The sequence below is a fragment of the Equus caballus genome, chromosome 28, assembly GCF_041296265.1.
Source record: "Equus caballus isolate H_3958 breed thoroughbred chromosome 28, TB-T2T, whole genome shotgun sequence".
Taxonomy (NCBI): Eukaryota; Metazoa; Chordata; class Mammalia; order Perissodactyla; family Equidae; genus Equus; species Equus caballus.
Genome location: NC_091711.1, coordinates 34,937,053 through 34,959,073, shown reverse-complemented (window position 1 = coordinate 34,959,073; position 22,021 = coordinate 34,937,053). Strand labels below are relative to the sequence as shown.

The 22,021-nt window shown below is 38.6% G+C and overlaps 1 protein-coding gene across 1 annotated transcript in view; it reads right to left on the bottom strand.

Annotated features, from left to right (window-relative positions):
• The window catches only part of POLR3B (RNA polymerase III subunit B), a 115,733-nt gene that overhangs the window by 45,221 nt on the left and 48,491 nt on the right, over positions 1-22,021 (bottom strand). Inside the window, exons 13-19 of the mRNA XM_001498980.7 lie at positions 17,414-17,575; positions 14,330-14,530; positions 12,289-12,451; positions 10,902-11,055; positions 7,963-8,037; positions 7,290-7,388; positions 2,641-2,768 (exon numbers count right to left, since the gene is read on the bottom strand). Of these exons, the coding sequence (XP_001499030.1) occupies positions 2,641-2,768; positions 7,290-7,388; positions 7,963-8,037; positions 10,902-11,055; positions 12,289-12,451; positions 14,330-14,530; positions 17,414-17,575 (982 nt within the window). The remainder of the gene's footprint in view (positions 1-2,640; positions 2,769-7,289; positions 7,389-7,962; positions 8,038-10,901; positions 11,056-12,288; positions 12,452-14,329; positions 14,531-17,413; positions 17,576-22,021) is intronic.

The window sequence follows — 22,021 nt, the reverse complement described above, 5'->3', positions numbered from 1 at the left end:
ACTCAGAGAAGTCCAACTCAAAGTGCCAGGTCTGCTTTACAGACCTGGGTCTCTGCTATGGGTTTCTCCCTCTGCCAGCCTTTCTCCTTTTGTGGTTTTTCATACGGACCTCACTCGATGTTTCTGCAGCTATTTCAGTGTCCAGAGAGAAATGTGGCCACGTTATGTGCCAACTTTAAACGTACTTTTATCTCACTGCTTTTCTTTCCAGTCAGGTGTTTTATAATAACAAACAGTAACAAAGGCTTTTTTTTATTACTTAAGATATTCAGTGGCTTTTGTCTTCCTAGCGTCAGCAGTAACGTCAGAGGATTGTATCCAAGGAGCTAAATGTGCAGGACCCAGGGTCAGAGCAGCTGAATACACCAACCTCAGAAAACACAGACAATGAATTGCAAATGACACTCAAAACAAAACGAGAAAAAAAACCTTCACACACAAAACTACAAAAGAACTCTACAGACACTGAATTGGCTTTCTGCACACACTGATCCTGCTTAACTGTGTGTGGTAACTCACTGAACGTTTCAGATACTCATGGCCACAAAATACAGACTTTTTTTTAGTCGGAGGGGAATTACAAAAACAAAAATATTATTTCTTTCCTTCAGGTCTCTCCTTTACTAAAAAAAAAAAAAAGGAAAAATACGTGCTAAGTGGAGACAGACGCAGCCCTTTCTGTTTCAATCTTCAAACACACTAAAGAGTGGCATTAGCCACCAAGTGATTAGTCTTCCGTTAATTCTGCTGGAGGTTCTACACAAAAGGTGTATTGTTTCAGCTGGGATTCACATCATGAAACAAAACGGTTTGGTAAACCCAATAGAAGTGATAGCCCTTTCACGACACACAGGGTTCAGCACTGTATATTCCAACTTGTTAGCAAGTTAGCAGCACAAGCGGGAAATGAGCCTACGCTGCGGCTGAGGATGAATGCGGAAGGCGAAATTGAGGAGCTGCTGTTCGGATGTTCCCACCGGGAATTATTGTGAACTGTCCAGGCATTACACCATCAGGTAAATGGCAGCAGGACAACATGCTTCGTATTTCTTCACGGCTAACCAAACGGCAATATAAAGCTTGAAAAGAAATACATACCCATTATCCGTAATGAGAAATAGGATTCCTTAATTGTCAAGCTATGGTCAATTGCAGCTGATAGCTGGGCACTGAGAAGCTAACTGCATTCCGGTTGTTACCCAAAGGCAATGCAAAAACCTTTGACAGTTTCTTTATGAGACTCCTTGTATTATACTTATTTTTTTCTTTTGAGGAAGATTAGCACTGAGCTAACATCTGCTGCCAATCCTCCTCTTTTTTGCTAAGGAAGACTGGCCCTGAGCTAACATCCGTGCCCACCTTTCTCTATTTTATGTGGGACGCCTGCAACAGCATGGCTTGACAAGTGTTGCGTAGGTCTGCACCTGGGATCTGAACTGGCAAACCCTGGGCCACAAAAGTGGAACGTGCGAACTTAACCGCTGCACCACCAGGCCAGCCCCCTCATACTTTAAATCAGAGATGACAAGTCATACTGATGTCATAGATACATATGAAAATAAAACTAATTAAACTTACTAGGATTTGAATGATTTTCAAAAACATTTCAAAAAAAGTTTATAAACAAAATGGGTTTTTTTGCCTGGTCTCCTCTCTACCACCCAACATAAACCCAAGCTCTTTAATACCTGGCACCTCTCCAGCACACCTCTATACCCATACTATACTATACTAAATACCCACACCAAAGTACCAGGACTTTTCCATGCAATGCTTGCTTATATTTCCATACCTGTGAAAAATACTCAGTGTCTTTCAAGACTTGGCCCAGGTCTAGTCTTCAGAAACAACCTACTCCCTAACCTTATGTGACCTTTTCTGCTCTTACGCCTTTAGATTCCACTGTCAGTCTATTACAGAGTTTATCACACTATACTGAATTACCATCTTATTTGTGGTCCCTCCTACTAGACTGTGAACTCCCTGAGGACAGGACTCTGTCTCATCTCTGTACTTTCAGGTTCCAGCCCCACTGTCTGGTCTATAGTTGATGATCAATAAATGTTATGGATGGATGGATAAATTAAGAGATGGATGACAGAGAAGAAAAACAGAAAGAAGAAAGGAAAATGAATTCAGAAATTGGTGTGACACGAATTGGATGTTTCAGGAGCTATAGGAGCAACTGCAAGGATATAATGGCTCAATGACTATCATCCAGACAATTACTAAGTACATTCTAATACACACTGTGCATCTTCATCTCTATTTCCTTCCCCTCTCTTCCTTTAACCCTGAGTTTTTCTGCTCTTTCTTTCATCTCTCCTGGTTAACAACTTACATTTTATAGGGCTTTTCTCCTTATATTTACCCTGTCATAATTCTGTGACGTTTATTCTATGTCCCTTTGTTTGGTCAAGGGAACAAGTTCAGAGAGGTTTTCTCCATGTCTGTTTAAGCCTTAGACATGACAGGGGCACCTGCAAGCACTGCAGAGCTCCACAGGCAACCCTGTGTGTGTGGTAACACTCACATGGTGGCAATGCCCGACCTGGTGAAACGTGATACTAGTGAGGAAAGAAGAAAGATATAAGTCTTTTATCCAAGTATTTAGAACCAAGTTCAAGAAGGAAATCTTACCCATGGCTTGTTTCCCCATGGCACACTGATACGTGTTTCTTGGGGACTGGTTATGATGAGGGTATGGGATCAGGCCAGCACAAACGCCGAGAAGAGTGAAGGGTTCAATCTCCAAGTGGGTGGTATCTCTATCAAGTTAACAAAGAGTGAGGCATCTTAGGTACCAAGTACTAAAATAAATATCTCTTAAAGGGTATAAAAATATTACTCTCTAAGTCCCCAAGGGGCCTAGGTAACATTTACATAACTTTATATAAACATATATAAAACATATAATAAAACCGCAATAACAATAAAATCTGATGCTAGTAACACTGATAAAATGAAAACACACTTAAATTAAACAAATTATTTTTTTCAGTGATAGAAACTTTTATTATTTGTAGAAATACAAGAGAAGGGAGACAGTATGGTATGCCTATATAAAAAATAAAGCATTATTACATACTAACTAATAATAACCATAACTAACTCTTTTAAAGAAATTACTATACTGAGCATATAGAAATGCAGTATCAAAAATATGCACAGCCCTGATGGCCTAGTGGTTAAAAGTTTGGCACTTTGGGGGGCTGGCCCCGTGGCCGAGTGGTTAAGTCTGTGCACTCCGCTGCAGGCGGCCCAGTGTTTCGTTGGTTCGAATCCTGGGCACAGACATGGCACTGCTCATCAAACCACGCTGAGGCAGCATCCCACATGCTACAACTAGAAGGACCCACAACGAAGAATATACAACTATGTACTGGGGGGCTTTGGGGAGAAAAAGGAAAAAATAAAATCTTTAAAAAAAAAAAAAAAAAAGTTTGGCACTTTGGGTTCAGTTCTCAGTCACTGAACCACACCACTCGTCTGTCAGTAGCCATGCTGTGGCAGCGGCTCACACAGAAGAACCAGAAGAACTTACAACTAGACACAACTACATACTGGAGCTTTGAGGGGGTAAAAAAAGAAGAAAAAGGAGGAAGATTGGCAATAGATGTTAGCTTAGGGCAAATCTTCCCCTGCAAAAAACAAAAATAAAAAAATAATGTGTATATGAATGAGTAGCCTACTTTTCCTCACTCCCCAAGTTATATCAATGAAAAACTTGTATGATCATTTTAGAGAGAGGACTATGTTCCCTTTAAGAACAGTTACGATAGACCTATGGGGACAATGCTGTAACCACTAGCTAAATGTGACTACTGAGCACTTGAAAAGTTAGATTAGTATGAACAAAGAACTGAAGTTTGTATTTTACTTAATTTTAACTACTTTACATTTTAAAACTCAAATTTAAATTTAAATAATTCAGTTCAATTATTTAAAACCTTTTAGTTATGTCTGTAATAACTTACATTTGTGAATCTGCTTTTTCAATTATATGTTATGAAATCAAATCAAGCATTTCTGATGAAAATTCAGCATCCAAACTGAGATGTACTGTAAGTGGGCACCAGATTTTGAAGACTTAATGGGAAAAAAGGTAAAATATCTCAACATTTTTATGTTGATTACATGTTGACACGATATTTTAGATATACTGGCTTAAATAAAATTATCAAAATTAATTTCACCTGTTTCTTTTTACTTTTTTAATGTGGCTACTAGAAAATGTAAAGTTATATAGGTGGCTTACATTACATTTTTATCGGATAGCTCAGCTATAGATACTGGACACAAAGTAAGAATTTACCTAGTAGGTGTTAGAATCTTGGTTACTTTCATAACATATTTTTGCAGAAAACTCAGTTTTGGCTAAATGGTAAAGCAACTCAGATATTTTACTGGGAAAGGGCAGCTACGTTGTTTTAAGCTCTTGCTGAAAGTAACCAATATCACATCCAGGATCTGTGCTCTCCATTGACCCTCTATTCCTTCCTCAAGTGTTTCTGAAGCTTAACTAATAATTTCAATGGTTTACAGCATCTGTAAAGAGAAGTGATTTCCAAGATAACCTAACTCATCACGGAAAATTAGTTGTAATGTACATGGCAAAAGATCACCTACTTACCCAGTTATCTATGTTTTCTTTTTCAGTACACATATATTGAATTGTCCCTAGTTCGGTTAGAGAGGATGCTCTTCATGTGGTTCTAGGTTTGAGGGATACAGTGTGACCTTATGACCTAGTAGAACCCCAATCCTCTCAGATACTTTAGGCCGTTGTCAGCAGAGAAGGGCTCTAAGTTTTGTTTTGTTTTCTTTGTTTAAAGAGAAATAGCTTATAGTGACATTTTATAGCCTAGAATAAAGCAGAGTTTGTTTTAAATATACTGTTTTGTTTAAACATTGGCCAATTTGACATTCCTCATGTAAATAAAAACTACTTTTTCAGATATAAAGACTGGTGTAAGCTGAAAATGAAGAAGGTAAAGACGTAAGTTTCTTCTTTTTTCATGACAACAACATATATAAGATCATATATTATCTAATAATTATTGAAAGTCCAACAGCCTGGATTCTGATTTTACAAAACAGAAAGGAAAATTATTATTATAACTACCATAAGGTTTCTATCCCGAACAGGAAATAGGAATCTTCCTATTCGCTGTGCATAATGGCCTTAAATTTAGCTCAAATTAAGACTAAGTAACCTGTTGCTTGCAATAGTGGAAAAATTGGAAACAACCTAAATATTCATCAAGTTATCAAGGGGACAAGTTAAATAAACTGTGCGTAGTCAGATAATGTTAAGTATTGCTCTTTATTAGCAATTAAAATAACATATTTATATATATAAATATAGATACATAAACTAATATGGAAAAATGTCCAGAATGATAATGTCAATAATAATGTTAAGTTTAAAAATCAAGACACTGAAAATATGTTGCTATTGTCTCACATACTGTGTGAGATCATGTAAGGATACTTGTATTCACTTAGGAAAAAAATCTACAAGAGTACATATCGAACCATTAGCACCTGGTACTTCTGGATGGTGGGGTTTGGTGGGATGGGGAAAGAAGGAGATTCATTCTTTTTCACTTTATTCATTTCTACATTTTAGAAAATGTCATAAGTATGAATTAAATGATACCAAGTCTTGTCTAGTTTTAAAATAAAATCAATCTGATGTATGGGACAGCTTGGTGACTGGGTGACACTGACAGTTATATTCCTTTACAGCAGTAGACAGAATGGAGAAAAACGCCTTCACGAAGCTTCCAGTGGAGGGAGACAGACAATACACAGATACATCAATAAAATTTACCTTTTATAGATTTTATTGCAAGGTAATAAGCAATAAAAAAATAAAGCAGTGAAGAGGGGTGGACACAGGAGAGGTTTCTATTTAAACAGGGTGGTCGTGAACACTCAGTGAGAAGGTGTGACCCGAGTGAAGCCCTGAAGGAGAAGGAGTGAGCCGTGCAGGCATGTGAGTGTTCCAGGCAGAGGGAACAGTCAGCACAAAGGTGCTGAGGCAGGAGCATGAGGGGTTCGAAGAGGCCAGTGTGGTTAACCCAGAGGGAGGGAGGAGAGGTAGGAGAGGATGCTGCAGGCATGAGGTGAGGTGGGCAGATGGTGGAGGAACCTGAGTCCACCTGAGGACTTCTGAGGGGGATGGAAAGCCACTGCGGGGTTTGAGAAGTGACGAGACCACTCTGATCTACTAAGGATAGATTGTATCGAAACAAGTGTAAAAATAGTCAGGAGCCTTTTACAAGGATCCAGGCAAGCAATGGTAGTGGCCTGGTCTAGGGTGGTAGGTGGAGGTGATGAAAAGAGCTCAGACTCCGGGTCTACTCTGAAGGCCCTCAGGATATGCTGAGGAAGTAGATGGAGGTGTAGAAGAGGAGAGGAGCCAAGGCTGAAACTGAGGGTTTTGGGTGGCATAACAAAAAGGATGGAATTGCTCTTCATGGGGTTACTAGACAATAGTTCTCCTTTATTCTCGATCTTGAAATGAAGGCCATAAAAATAGTACTTTGAGAGACTTATACCCTTAAGGAATAAAAATTCTGACTTAAAAATATTATTTGCTAAACTATAATATGACAATAATAAAGTGGTATATTTCATCTCGTAGCCGAAAACAGAAAAGTATTTTCTTGACTGAAGACCTAGTTATTAGGTGGTAGTATTAAATTCCCTAACTATTTAACAACATAACTGTGAAAATTCCAACTTCAGGTAAGCGGTACATCAGACAGCAAGTTATACAAATGTTCTCCAATGGATTCCAAATGGGACACAGGTGCTTCCCAAAATAATCACCTTTCTAGAAGAAAATGGTGAACACATTACCTTTTCATGTTCGTACTGCACGTAAGTTCAGACATACCCTTGCAACATAGAATGTAGGGAATTCCTGCACTGACAATGAGAATTTGGATGTCCACTGAAATACAGCTTTACACAGCCTAACTCATTAGTTCAATTTTGGCAGTAATCAAATATTAAAATCAGAAAAGTAATTTCTTTAAAAAAATATAAACTAAGTGTAAAATGAATAGGAAGGATAATTAAATCTAAAGATTACTTGTTAGCAGTTTTGTGATACTCTTACATTGGGATAAATGATGGATTATGCTTCCTTATAAAATAGTATATTTCTAACCGCTCTTAATAAGAGATCACACAATTGAAGATGAAACAAAAAGAGAAGAAGGTAGTTTCTATAATCAGAACAGGTTTTAATTATGGTTGTTACGGATCCTACTTACTTATTAATTGTATGTTCATAGAGTGCGATGTTACAATCATTTTCTTCATTTACATCTAAATATTCAACCAGACTCTCATGTAAGAAATCTTCAAAATTCCTGGGAGAACATTGGTGAAACATACATTATTAAAAAGCATTTTACTGCAGTATTTTCTATGCAATAATGGAAAATACTGGCTTTCATTTAGGCCCAAAGCACCCTTCTCTCTGAGAGAGTATCAATACCCTGGGATGCTTGCAACATATTATCCTTGGATCTCAGAGTGATCACAAATCACTGAAATAAAAACAGTAAAACATCTGTGATTCTTGTCATTCTGGTCTCCACTTTTAAAAATATGTTCTATGACTTTAGAAATCCCATATGACGAGAGACCCATAGTGCCTACAACAAAATATGCTTCTCTGACTAGAAACACTTAATAGTGTGTTAATTTACACAAATACCCTGTAATCCTCAAGATCTAAAGTGATAAACATTTTACAATGTCCACGCAAGTTCACATAGAGAATAGGTTTTTAACAGATTGACACATTTGGTAAGGAGGAATTAAGAGTCTACAAAATGGAAATATACTTTTTTTAAAAAGCTCAGATCAAATAATGTTATGCTGATTAAACATACAAATGGGTGTTAAGGAGATGGAGAAGTTCTGCTTTTGGCCATTTACCTGTAGCCCTGAGCCAGCTCTTCCATATGCTTATTTGTGACCGCAGGCTTCTGTTTCTTAACAATTATGTAGGGTCTGGAATGGAAAAAAATATCAAATTCATAGTAGTTCAACAGAAGAATTAAGTTGGCAAGTAAGTTTACTGTAGTGAAATGAGGAAAGCTGTAGATATAATCACATTTATTTCTGGATTGCTTGAGGACACCAGGTATTTTCTGCATGTGAGTGCACTATTTTCTCTATTCTCACATATATAGACACACACACACACACACCAGCCCATGCGTGTATGTGTGTACACACAGTACTTCCTCCAAGCATCTTAGGAAACACTTGGTTTTGCACGAAAAAGCAACAGAAAAATGATACTCAATAAAGTCTAGAAAGGAAACAAAACCTTTAATGTCGTCTTTTAAAAACCTGTATAAACGTATCATAGCAAAAGCATCTCCTGATCTCATACTGGGAATACGTGGTCCACTATCCATGGAGTCAGCGGGCGGAGAAGAACTGTCACTGAGGATAACAATGGCATTTTGTAGTGAGGATCGGATGAGGATCAGCTGTTTAGAGCAGTTTGCTTTAGGACAAACATCACTGGGCTACACCAGCAGGTCACCGAAAGCTGCACACAACCAGAAAGAGTGGCTATACATTCGCAGTGAATACAGCATTTTTCCTTTGTGATTTCTGGCGATGTAACAGGTGTAAGGTAGAGAGCGTTTGGTCTACACGTTCTGGTAGATTAACCTGTAACTGTCAGTGGTGATTTGCCTCTGAGGGCTTCACCACCACGAGGAAACACCGACACAAAGGATGGCATGCGGCACTGAAACGTCAAGGGCTGTTGCTATTTGGATAAGCTGCTCTTACAGAGAGGAGCAAGTAACCACCAGACACTTGTGCGCTCTACCCGAAAGACCAAATAACTATTTGAGGACTAATGAGCACTTTTAAACAGTTAAGGAGAGGAGCTGCACAATTACAAAAGGGGAATACAAGTTGCTGAAAAATGAACTGGGGAACTTTTCATGGAAATCAACATTACCTCGAAATACCGGCTGCTTCTTGGTAGCAGGGCAACACTGCTGCCTCCTTCGAGGGCTGCAGCCTGGTCCAGGGTAAGGGACTCAGAAGCGATGACAGAAACAGGAGTAGGAGAGGGAGGCAAACCCACGGAGCTGCCTCAGTTACCTTCTACTTTACTCAATAAATTCTACCAATTTTTCCTGCCAGACCTACGTTACGCCATTATAAAATTACTCCTAAAAAAGAATTAGTTTTCTTTTAGACTCTGCCATATTATATTGGATATAACGAAAGAGAAAAATCCTGAAAAAGAGTAACCTAGAAAATGTCATTGTCTTTCCCACCCCTAATGTGTGCCGCGCACCCTACAAGGCACTTACCACACCTTTTATCAATTAGTTCTCAGGACAGTCCTAGCGAGGCATTGTTATTCACATTTTTATAGCCAAGGGCACCAAGGCTCAGAGACTTCAGTAAACTCAGAGGCACACAAGTCAATGTGGGAAGTTCAGATTCAAACACAGGTATATCATCAGTTAGGGTTCTTTGGTTGCAAAGCATAGAAACCAATTCTGGCTAACTTAAGCAAAAGTGGAATTTACTAGAAAATAATAATTAATAAATTAAAAAGGAATTTACCGAAAGCATAAGCATTTACTAGAAGGATAAGAATCACAGAAAAAGGTGAACTGCTCAGCCTCGAACGAAAAGGAACTAGAAGAGTCCCAAGGATCCAGGAAGGGAGGAGTAATGGGCAGTCTCTCGCATGCCTGGCTGTCAGGATGAATCAGTTCCAACCACTTCTTCCTTTGAGTTACTCTATTTGGGATTCAAATTCTCTGAGGAGAGAGTATGACTGGCCTAGCTTGGGTCATATGCCTGACCCTTAGCTGCGCAGGAGAGGGCACCTGACTGACCGTCCCAAGAAGACTGCCCGTGGGGAGGGGCTGTCCCCAAAGGAAAATGAGGAGGGTAATCGGAAGGAGGGGATGCTGGACAGACATGAACGGTGGCAGTCTACTCACCCAGTCCTGATAGGCTCCCAAGTCCAAGCTCTGTCCACTACTCTAACTACTGCTGGCTCAGGAACCTGTGCCCTAACTGCACCAAAGTCTATAAAGAACAACTACAGCGAAACAAGCGCAGGCTTATGAAACAAGGTAACGCCCTCAGCTAATGTCCCTGCATATCCCCAAAAGACCAGACACATAGCTTTGTACCCCTACTTCCCAGACAGCACCTGAGCTTAATAAGCCCTTAATATTTCCTGAGTGACCAAAAGGCATCTACTTTTCTATTGGGTCTAATGTCATTTTATTTCTTCATGCCTCCACATTTTTATTCTTGCCATTCCTCAGCCTATCTCCTTTCCTCCTTCATCCAAGTAACACAATCCTACTCATCCTTTAAAATTCAGTTCACAGCAACGGGATATAATGGGTAAAATCATGACTGTTGGAGTCAAATGAATTCTAACAACTTTCAAGTAAAAAACAGACTCCAGCACTATCTAGCTTGGGGTAAGTTACCTGGTCTCACTAAACTCCAGTTCCTCATTTGTTAAATGAAAATAATAATCCAGCCTCATAGGACTGAATGTAGTTAGAGCCTTACACACAGTACACCTATTAAAAAAATAATGGCTAGCATTTATTACTAGCATAGTCAGTTGTTATTAGCAATTCTTTCTGCTTTCACCAGCAGACTGAGCACTCTGCAGGCAGAGACTGACTCCCATTAATCTTTGAATCCTTAGTACTCAGTATGCATATTCATGAGGTGTTTGCTAACTGAATTAAATTTATCTTAACAATGAAAGAGGTTAAAGCAGATTCAAAAATAAAAACAAGTCTATTTCTTTCAAAAGTAAACATAAAGAGACTCTTAAAACCTCTTTTTAGAACTTATACCTGCACAGCCTTCCTCCATCAGAGGAAATATAAACACATCGATCTGTAAGATTTGTTGAGATGGACACAAATTCATTGATATATCCTGCTCTTCGCATCAGTCGAAATGTATTCACTAGCTTCTTATGGTCTCGAATGACACCCAGGATGTTACCTAAGCAGAAAGAAGAAAGAATATTTCTCACAGGAATAAAGAATATATTTAATTGGATTTAAAATATCCACCCAATAAAAATGATAACCAGCATTAAGTAATAATTTAAAAATACTGTTATTTCCACCCGCAGCCAGCCCACAAGGCTGTAGGGAAGCTAACACAGTGGAGTGGATAAGGGTGGTCTGAGGGACCTGAGGCTAGGGCCAGCCCCACCACATGCTAGCTGAGTAACACTGGAAGAGCTGGCCTCATTTTCCTCATCTGTCAGCACCATGATGGAGGCATGAACTCGCAGTCCAGACCTCCTGGGTTTGAACACCGGCCCTATCACCTCCAAAGGGTCAGTGTGAGGATTAAACGAGTTGATCTTATGTAAAGCACTTAGAACTCTGCCTAGCACCTAGTAAATGCTGTGATTAAACTACTCCTGCTGTCATCATCATCTGTGAAATGAGCAAAATGGACTTTGCCTCCCAGGGATAACGGGAGGATTCAGAGGTTTCAGGTGAAAGTGCAGAGTCAGGGCTCATGTAGCATTAGCCACAGGGATTCACTGAACGAGGCAGTCAGTGAATGGCCCCGCTTTCCTTCTCACCAGCCCACGCAGTGAAGGAGTCATACCTCCCAGAGAAGGAGGAAGAGGGGGAAGAGGTGGGAGCTCAGTGGTCAGGACGAGCACACTGCGGAGGGACAGGCACCAGACCACCAACCACAGGCAGGAAGGACGAGGCACGCTTGCTGTTGAGTGTCCAGAGGACTTAAAGCCCGTGGGGAGGAGTATGTGAAGGAAGATCTGGAGCAGGAGCCGAAGGAGAGGGACGCTCTAGCCACAGGCTGTTGACAATCAAGCACTGAGTGGCTGAATACGTCAACTCACTGCCAGGGTGGATCTGATGATTTTTGCAAAATGCTTCACATATTTAACTTGAACTTAAAGACACCATCTTGAGCCTTATTCTGCTGTGGATATTCTGGCAGTTGCACAAGGGTGTAAAACAGCCAATCTCTGCAACGTTACCCTCTAGCTCTGACAGCTGTATCCTCTCAGAACCTGGATGACCCAGCCAATGGAATAACTGTTTCTGTTACCATTTTTCCTACCTTTAAATTAAGGTCAACCTGGGCCCAGAATTAAAGTATATTTGTACTTTAAACACATGGATAATAATTGATTTCCCCCCCCTCCCCCACAGACTGTTTAGGATCAACATGTCTCCATAATGTACTCACCATTGAGGAAGACAAGAAACACATTTGGGTAAGAGAGCTCTTCCCCACATAATAAATTCACATCTTCTACGCCCAGGTTACTGGCTAATTTAACAATGGGTCCATCTTCCATGTCAGTCGTGATGTGTGTCATAAGGGCCAAGTTTTTCACCAAACCACACGCCTAAAAAAATGAAAGATAGTCATTTCTAAGAATGAACATTAGTAAAACAAAGTACAGTTTGTGTCTGAAAATAACTCACCACTTTGCTGGCGGCAATGTAAAGCAGTACAATCTTGTAGGTGACGCTTTGGCGACTCACACAAAAGCCTTAAAATGTAAATTCCCTTTAACCTAGAGCAATTTATCCTAAGGTAACAAGCAAGGGTATAAACATAGACTTAGGCACAGAAATGCCCGGCATAGTACTATTTGAAATGGCAAATAATGATGGCCTCATAAATGTCTCCCCAAAGAAACTGACTACATAAATTTCTATTCCCAGACAACAGAACATCACAGTCATTAAGATGACATTGTACAAAAACAGTAAAGGAAAACATTGATAAATGTGGATACATAAAAATATAAAACTTCTGGCCTGAAATGAGAGACAGTCTACAAAATAACTGGCCAGGACTCTGTAAAGCTTCTTGGTCATAAAAGGCGAAAAAGGACTGAAGAAGTGCTCCAGATTAAGAGACTACGGAGACTTGACAACCGAAAGCGATGTGTAATCCTGGATCAGAAAAAAGACATAATGGGACAACTGGCAAAATCTGTAAGGTCTATAGATTCTAGCACTGTTATCAATGTCAACTTCACGAGGTTGATAACTATGCTATGGTTATGTAAGATGTTCACATTTGAGAAATCTCGGTGAAGGATTATGGAAATTCTTCGTACTATCTTTGCAACTTTTTTGTATGTTTGAAATTATTTCAAAATGAAAAGGAAATAAAAAAACATTTTTAAACTTCTATACAACCCAAAAAAAATCTAAAACAAAAACATAAACAAAGATGTAACAGAGTGAATAGAAAAAAACACTTGAGACACATGTGGCATGTAAAGATTATATCTCCAATTCTTAAAAATCATGCTATAGTGATGCACAAAATAGGTACTTTATCGAGGTCAGGTGAAGCAATCTCTGGGAAATTTAATGTCCCATAGCTTAAGGTATATTAGTTATGCAAATTTGACTAGCTGTATAATTTTAGTGTGAATTTCCGTACAGTTCAAGAAAAATCAGGAAAAGAATGATAATTTCTAAAAATCCTAACTCTGCATGGACTCCCATTTTTCACCTCTCCTGAGTCATAACAAACTCCTACACTTTGGAACTTCTACCTTTTACTGTCATAATTAACATATTTATTCATTCAGCATATATTTATGGGGCCTCTACTTTGAACAAGGCTCTGTGCTAGGAGCTTGGGCTATAATGGTGGACCTAACAAGGTTCCTTCCTCTGGAAGTTTAAAATTTAGAACAAATAAAATCAAGTGAAATCAACACTGGTTAATACGGGGAAGGGGCCGTGGCACAGGAAGTAGTAGCTGCCATGGAAGGAAGCTATTGAAACTCCTCAGTTTAATGTTTAGGTAATTGTTTGTGTTTCCTATATAAGTGAGTTGGAATCCACTTCAGATCTTAGACAGCGTGCTCCCAGTTGGCTGCAGGTGCAACTATGCTGTCCTCTAAGCACACCTAAAGATGATAAGGAGTCGCTTAAAAAGAGCTCCTCGTGGGCAAAGGTGATGGGTCTGTCAATTTTCCTTCACATTCTTATCCCCTATTCATTGCGTGGTTTGATTCTTGAGATAAACTAATAGAATATTTGGACCATATTTCTATTTAGGTAAGATACTACACCAAACGTTTCTGTAGGTCTGGTTTTGGAATGCTACTGATGTCATTCTGACAGGCTGCACCAAGATTCCTCTGCCAGATAAGTGGGTGACACGAAAGAGGATATGGCCTGGGGGAATGGGAGCAGAAGCAGACATCACCATTGGTATTACTTCTGATGTAGCACAGACTCCTCAGGTACCTTACCTCTCCTTCAGGAGTGTCCGAAGGACAGAGCATTCCCCACTGAGATGGCTGGAGGGATCGAGGACCACTCACTTTTCTTGTTTTTTCAAACTGGGAAGAGATTCTTGTCATCATGCCCAGTGCAGATATATATGACAAACGAGACAGCACTTGAGTCACACCCTGGCGGTCCATTTTAAATCTCTTGAGAGACCAATTTCCCTGCAGAGAGAGGAAAGACATAAGACTATCCCTAACCCATTCACATGGTGACTGATACTTTGCAGTCACTCTGAGAAATTCTTCATAGGAACTGCTTGTTTGTGAAATTAGAGCCATGACGTATATTCAGAAATCAAAATGTCACAATTAAAATTAAAATTTAGCCAGATCATTCGCTGAGGTTTTCCAGGAATTTAATGAATATCTATGTCAGCAACCATCTCAGAATGCTCTGATGTATCAACCATATCACATCAGAGCAGTAATATTCTGAAAAACAAATTATATCCTGAACAAGCCAGTTCAACCAGAGATTTCCAATGGAAGCAATCAGCCAACTAATAGAACACTAGCAATTTCTTTACACATTTAAGGTAAAACTAGCCTGAAGCTCAAAGAGAGAATTTCATATTGGAATGTGCCATTATTTGGATGTCTTCCAAAATTACTCTGAATTAGAGGAAAATATAGCAACAGAAAAACAACTCTAGGGGCCGGCCCCATGGCTGAGTGGTTAAGTTCGTACGCTCGGCTTCGGCGGCCCAGGGTTTTGCAGGTTTGAATCCTGGGCACGGACATGGCACCGCTCATCGGGCCATACTGAGGCGGCATCCCACATGCGACAGCTAGAAGGACCCACAACTAAAAATATACAACTATGTACCAGGGGGCTTTGGAGAGAAAAAGGAAAAATAAAATCTTAAAAAAAAAAAAGAAAAGAAAAACAACTCTAACAGTAATTATCAGGGATAACGAATAAATTGTAGGCTTCTTAAAGCTAAAAACTACATATATATTCATATTAAGAAACAGTATATATCCTGTGGCTATCACGTCAATCTTAAAATAGATTCATATGAAATAAATCTTGAACATCAAATTTACTTTATCTCCTACGCATTAAATATATTGTATTACATCAAGTACATTATTTTATAGTTGTATTAATTGCACACATTACATATTCTCAAGGATAGTTTAAAGATTAAGGTTAGGAACTATTAAATTTTCAACTCATGGTAATATGAATTAACCATAGAAAATAGTATGCATAAAAAGGCAAAGCAGATAATTAAATGTCAAAAAAACAATTCATTCAATAATTTTTCTGATTTAAAAGAGAAAAAATTACATCTGCTAAACAGTGGCTCTTCATTTTTCTTTTGAGAATCTGATGAAAGCTGTGACTGTTCTCTTGAGAGAAATGCACATAGGACCATGAATATAAAATTTTACATTCCATTTCAGGGGAGGACTCGTGAACCCCAGGTTAAAAACCCTTATAGCAAAAAAACTGCTAGGGTTTTAGAAGCAGATAAGGTAGCCTGTTTGAATTGAAATATGTGACTTTGGGGGAGCTTCCTCACAAATTAAAGTTTAATTATTATTACTGTGAAGATCTATCACTTCAGAATCTTGAGTTTTTGATAACATGGAAAAGAGCTAAATTCTAGGGAGAAACTCTATCCATTACAAAGCAAAGAGACAGAGCAAACACATTTATTCCACAAGTTAACATCTTCTTACATTGCTTATTAACTCCTCTTATGCCTTGAATGCGAATGAACCTAGTAAACTGACTCATGCCCAGAGGGTAAAAATATGTAAGGTAAATAAATATTCAGAGCTAAGCTAAGGCAGCAGCTGTTGCCGGATAGGAAGGAGATGGGGAGTGAAGCCAAGGTGTTCGGTGAGAGAACTTGTTCCAGTCTTCTGCAGGAGCATTACAGAGGAGAGAGAAGAGGAACAGACAAGGGGTCTAAAACTGCTCCTCTGAGAAAATTTATTTGTTGAAAATATTCTACTAATGGCAACACACAGAATTTTAGGAGCTGATCTTTCTCTGGTTGCCTACAGATTGGGGTACACCTGCAACAAGGCTACTACTGATTTTCCTAAAAAGTAGTCTTCTCCAGGAGGTAAAGCAGTGTCACTTAGGGGCAAGAGAACAACTTAATTACGACCTGAAAATCATGGGTCAGAAAGTAAGAGAAAGCAATTCTAACAGAAATGTGTTCAAGTGCTCTTCGGAGGCTGCTCTTCAAATATGGAGGGATCTACTTTCAGACACATTTGGGCCGCAAGAGCTTAATGTGCCTAAGCAGGCACAAAGGCCTGGTTCACCTCGAGTTTAGACGTAGCTGTCACTGCAAGGGCTGCTCACAGAGACCCACCGCAAATTTCTAAAAGTCAAGTTTGCAGCGAGTCGGCCACTAATTCTTCCATTGTTAAGGGAATCAACGTGCTACACTATACTATTCCTTTGTTGGGGAAAAATCCCATCCATAAAACTAATTTTATGTCTGGCATACAATAGAGGAGCCAGACTTCATCAGATAGACCTATAGTTGGTACGCTCTAAGAAAGGGAGCAAAAACCTATCTGATGACCCTTTATGAACAGCCAGAGGCCTTCAATACACAGCAGCTGTGGGGCCTGAATTCATCGCTCACGTGAGGAACAGCTGACAGCCCTTTGAGGAATATAACCCTACAATGAAATGAAACATTCTGTACTGTTTTGAACAAAAGCTGACATTAATAAACCTATTTGTAATATGTCAGTTTTATTACAGGAAAAAAAACAGGGAAAAGGATCCATTAAAAGAATGGCTATTAATGATTATAAGGGTATCTATTTTCGTACTGCCTCATGTAACAGGAACTATAATTTGGCAAAAAAGTTATATATTAACAAAATTCCTACTGATAATATTTAAACCATACACTATCTTTCAAGGTAGAAAATTTGTGACTCGTAAGCATCCCTTTAAAAATATGTATATATATTTCACCTACATTCTCAAAGTACTTTTAGTTTCTATTCCATTGAATAGGTTTACAAATAAGTTACAAAACCCCGAAGAAATGACTGAAGACTCACAGTGGAAATGGCGTTCACCATGCCATTTGTAATCTGGTCTTGACGCATGTGTTTCACAACATCAAACTGGGCTGCTCTTTGCTTAGGAATCACCTGGTCTGCAATCTTCTTCATTTCAGAATTAAATTTTTTAAACAAATCTTCAAAAAGAAGAGATAAAAGCTAAAAAAAAAAAGTATATGGTAAACTTTCAAAATGCATTAGTAACCTATTCAATAAACTTCGTCTTCATTAAACTGTTAAAGAAAACATTAAGAAACTGCTTAAAACTGAAAAAAGTATTTAAAAATTCAATATGATAAATACGTAGAAGATTTCTATGTGCTTATCGCTATACTAGGCGTTGGGAATGAGAGCAAAGATGATGACATAATCCCTGTATTCAAAGACAGTTAATTTAAAACAGTCACTCCTAGACTTTGAGATTTCATTGACCAGTGACCTAACTTTCAATTTTACAAAGAAAGATTATTAAAACTCAAAAAGTGGGGTGGGGAGAATTACCATTAAAAAGTCTGACAACACCAAGGATGGATGCCATCTGAACCTTCTTAGATCGTGGGGAAAAATGCAAATTGGTACAACCACTAACAAAACAGTTTGCCATCATCTACCCATCCCTATGCCCGGCAGTCCCGCTCTTACTATGTCCCCTGTAGCAGTGGTTCTCAAACATTAGCATGCACGGTAACCATGCTGAGGGATTGTTAAGACACAAACTGCTGGCCTTACCCTTACAGTATCTGATTAAACAGGTCTAGAGCAGAGCCCAAGAATTTTCATTTCTAACAAGTTCCCAGGAGATGCCAGTGCTGCTGGGGGGTGGTGGGAGGGGCACCTTGAGTATCACTGCCCTACAGAAACACGCCTTTATGAGCACCAGGATACGTACACAAGATGTTCATAGCAGCACTATTTGTATCAGCTAAAAACTGGAAACCATACAAATAATATTCAGCTAGACAATTTGTAGCATACTCAAATAATGGAACACTATAAAGTGATGAAAATGAACAAAAGATAACTAACCACAAAATCATGGCTAAATCTTAAAAACATAACATTAAGTGAAAGAAGCCAGACACAAAAGAAAATATATGAGACGATTTCATTTATATAAAGTTCAAAGACCTGCACAACTAAGCTATATTTTTAGAAAGGCATAATTAGGAGGCAAAATTCTAAGGAAAAGCAAAGACTCGAATACCATAAAAATCCAGTTAGGGATGAGACCGTGGAGGGGAAGAATTATGATCAAGCAGAGGCATGCTGTGGGTGGTGCACTTCTAGAGTATTAAAATGATTTCATTTCCTGACCTAAGTGCTATTTACAAAGGTATTTATTTCACAACAATTTAAGCTGAAATTTACGTTTTATGCACTTTTCTGCATTATGTAATATTTCTCAATAAAAACTTTGTAAAATAAAATACTCCTCACCAATTACTCTGACATCATCTCATTTTAAAAAGGACATTTCAACATCAAAGAATGGCAAAGCAAATACTCTCAGAAGAAAAACAACGAAAGTAAATACAATTTTCTTGATGAAATTCATATCATCCACCCTTACTCATTACTCTCCAGACCAGTGAAAAGTGGACCACAGCCTCACACCAATCCTCAGACCAGTGCCCAGGCACCACAAGCCTAAATACGCAGAGAAAGATATAAACACAATAAAGACCAAAATAAAGTGTGAAACAAGATAGTTCAGCCTATGCAAAAAAAAAAAAAAACCAAAAATCAAAGTGCTTAAGCCCCTACACTAAGATTATTGGGAAAGGATTAATCAATGATTTCATGGAACAGATGAACAGCAGAGATGGAAGGAAGGCTAGAAATGAAAGGGAGTAGAGAGTTAAGAAAGATTTGCAAGTTCCATTTCCACTTAGGACGGAGAAAGCCACAAGACAACATCCCTTCCAATCTAATAATAATTTTTAAAAAAAGATGAATCATCTAAAAAATCATAAATTTCTTCACTCTAACAGAGGTAAAATTGCAAGGCAACCAGGTGAACTGAATTACAAACGGTGACAAGCCTCTCCAAGGAGAGATGGGACACATGACCGAGTAAAGGCCTGCCAAAAAGAAGAAATCATTTAAAATTTTAAGGACTTCTTAAAGGCCAAGTGTAGGCTAGCATGAAAGCTACGAATCTTTTGGAGTCCCAGACACAAGACGATCTACATTCGCTAACAAGTTCTTTTCCGTTAGTGCTCATGAAAGACTAGAGTAAGGCAGAAGACCTGAGAAAGACCTCTTTGTTGGAACAAGCAACAGAAAACCCTATCTACTTCCCTGGACTTTCCCTCACATGATGCAACACCTTTAAGCCACTGGAGAAGGGTCAGGATACCCTCCTGGTGATGGTCCCAGGCAAGGGTAACCTGCACTGAGAGAAGGAAGAAGCAAAAGCTGTCTGTCCCTCAGGATGGAGGAACTCCCCCTGCTCCCACCATAAGCCCTGCACCCAGTAACAGGCAACAGCAGTCCACAGCTGGAGGAAAGCCAGCAAACCCTCTGGCCCCTGATTCCAGGAAAATGTACAAGGCCAGACAGAAGCAGAGAAGTCAAAACATCCTTCCCTGAGGGAGGAGCAGGAAACCCGCTTGGGCCAAAGACCCTGCACTGATACAAAGCAAGGGCAGAGTACCACAGGGAAGGCCAGCAAACAAAGCTTTCCTATATAAAATCAGGGCAAAGGAGAGACTGCCTCCTCTCACCACTCCTATTCAACACTGTACTGGGGGTACCATTCACCGCAATGGGGCAAGACAAAGAAAGAAAAGACGTAAGTATTGAAAAGGAAGAAATAAATCTGTCATTACTTACAGATAACATGTTTGTCCACATAGAAAATACCAAAGAATCTAAATCAAAACCCTACTAGAACCAATAAGAGAGTTTATCACGCTTGCAAGATACAAGGTCAGTATACAAAAAGCAATTGTATTTAAAACATTACTGAGAGAAATCAAAGAGAATCTCAATAGGAGAGATATACTATGTTCATGGATTAGAAGACTCAGTATTATTAGATGCCAATTCTCCCAAATTGATCTGTAAACTCATATGCAATCCCAATAAAAACTAGCAGCCATTTTTTTTAAATGGAGATGGTAATTCTAAAATTTAAGTAAGAATGTTAAAATTCCTAAGTTTACAATGACAGAAAATGAAAAAAAAAAAACCCTTCACTATTCACCTCTGGAGGAAACTAGAGAGCTAAATCAATATTCTGCAAACTGGCTTAAAAAAAAAAATCTAGCAAGCATTTATCCTGCTTTTGCCATATAAATTATGTCTCAGGGTAACCAAAGAGATGATAATGAAAATATTCTTTATTGAAAAATTCCAGCTAAAAAATGCAGAAAGAATGAAACTACTAGAATATCAGTACTTTGCATGCCTTTAATAATCTTAAACAACCAATAAAGGAATGATCATCAGCCGCTAAATGAAACCATCAGGAGAAAAACTGATGGGGAACTTTACAATGGATGAATCAGGGCCCCACACACCTAAACCCAGTGATCAATTCCAGTGGCACAAAAAGCAGATATGACCAGACATTCTTCCTGATAGGATACAACAGAAACTATACGCCACCACTGATGATGTATTCCAGGCAAAAGGAAAAAAACAACCTGGAAAGGATGTAGCCCCTGAATTTAACTCCCAGTTTACAAGAAATTTAGAGGAGAGAGGACTATAGGGGAATATATATGTTAAAGACACCATGGGGGTACCATAAGCAAAACCCAGGATGTGGGAAATTCTTTAGGACAAAAGGTCTAGTTTTTTTAAGAACACACACAGACACACACACACAGAAAACCTATAAAACAAGAGGAATTTAAAAGACCTATCAGCCGAATGCAATATGTGAGATATGTTTGGATCCCTATTTCAACAATCCTACCATAAACAAGAATATTTATAAGAAAATCAGAGAAACTTGAACACTTAATGAATCCTTGATGATATTAAACAATTATTCTTTAAAAATTTTAGGTGTGAAAATGGTGTTACGATTTTTTTAAAGTCCTATGTTCTAGAGACACATTTTTAAGTATTTACAGAATGTGATTTGATATCTGAGATATTGAAATGATCTGATTTGACGGCTTCGATTTGTTTAAGCAACCTCATCTGCAGAACTGGAGAGAGCTGAAGAGGGTACAGACAAAACAAAATTGACCTCTACTGATAATAATTGAAGTTGGTGATGGATACATGGGAGCTAATTTTACTATTTTATTTTCGTATATGTTTGAAATTTTTCTTTTTAATATTTTTATTAAAAATATCTCGCTCAACATCACTGATCATCAGGGAAAAGTAAATCAAAACTATACTAAGATATCACCTTACACCTGTTAGAATGGCTATAACAACCATGACAAAAAATAACAAATGTTGGAGAGGTTGTAGAGAAAAGGGAATCCTCATACACTGCTGCTGGGAATGCAAACTTGTGCAGCCACCATGGAAAACAGTATGGACATTTCTCAAAAAATTAAAAATAGAAATACCAGATGACCCAGCCGTCCCACTACTGGGTATCTATCCAAAGAACTTGAAATCAACAATACAAAGAGA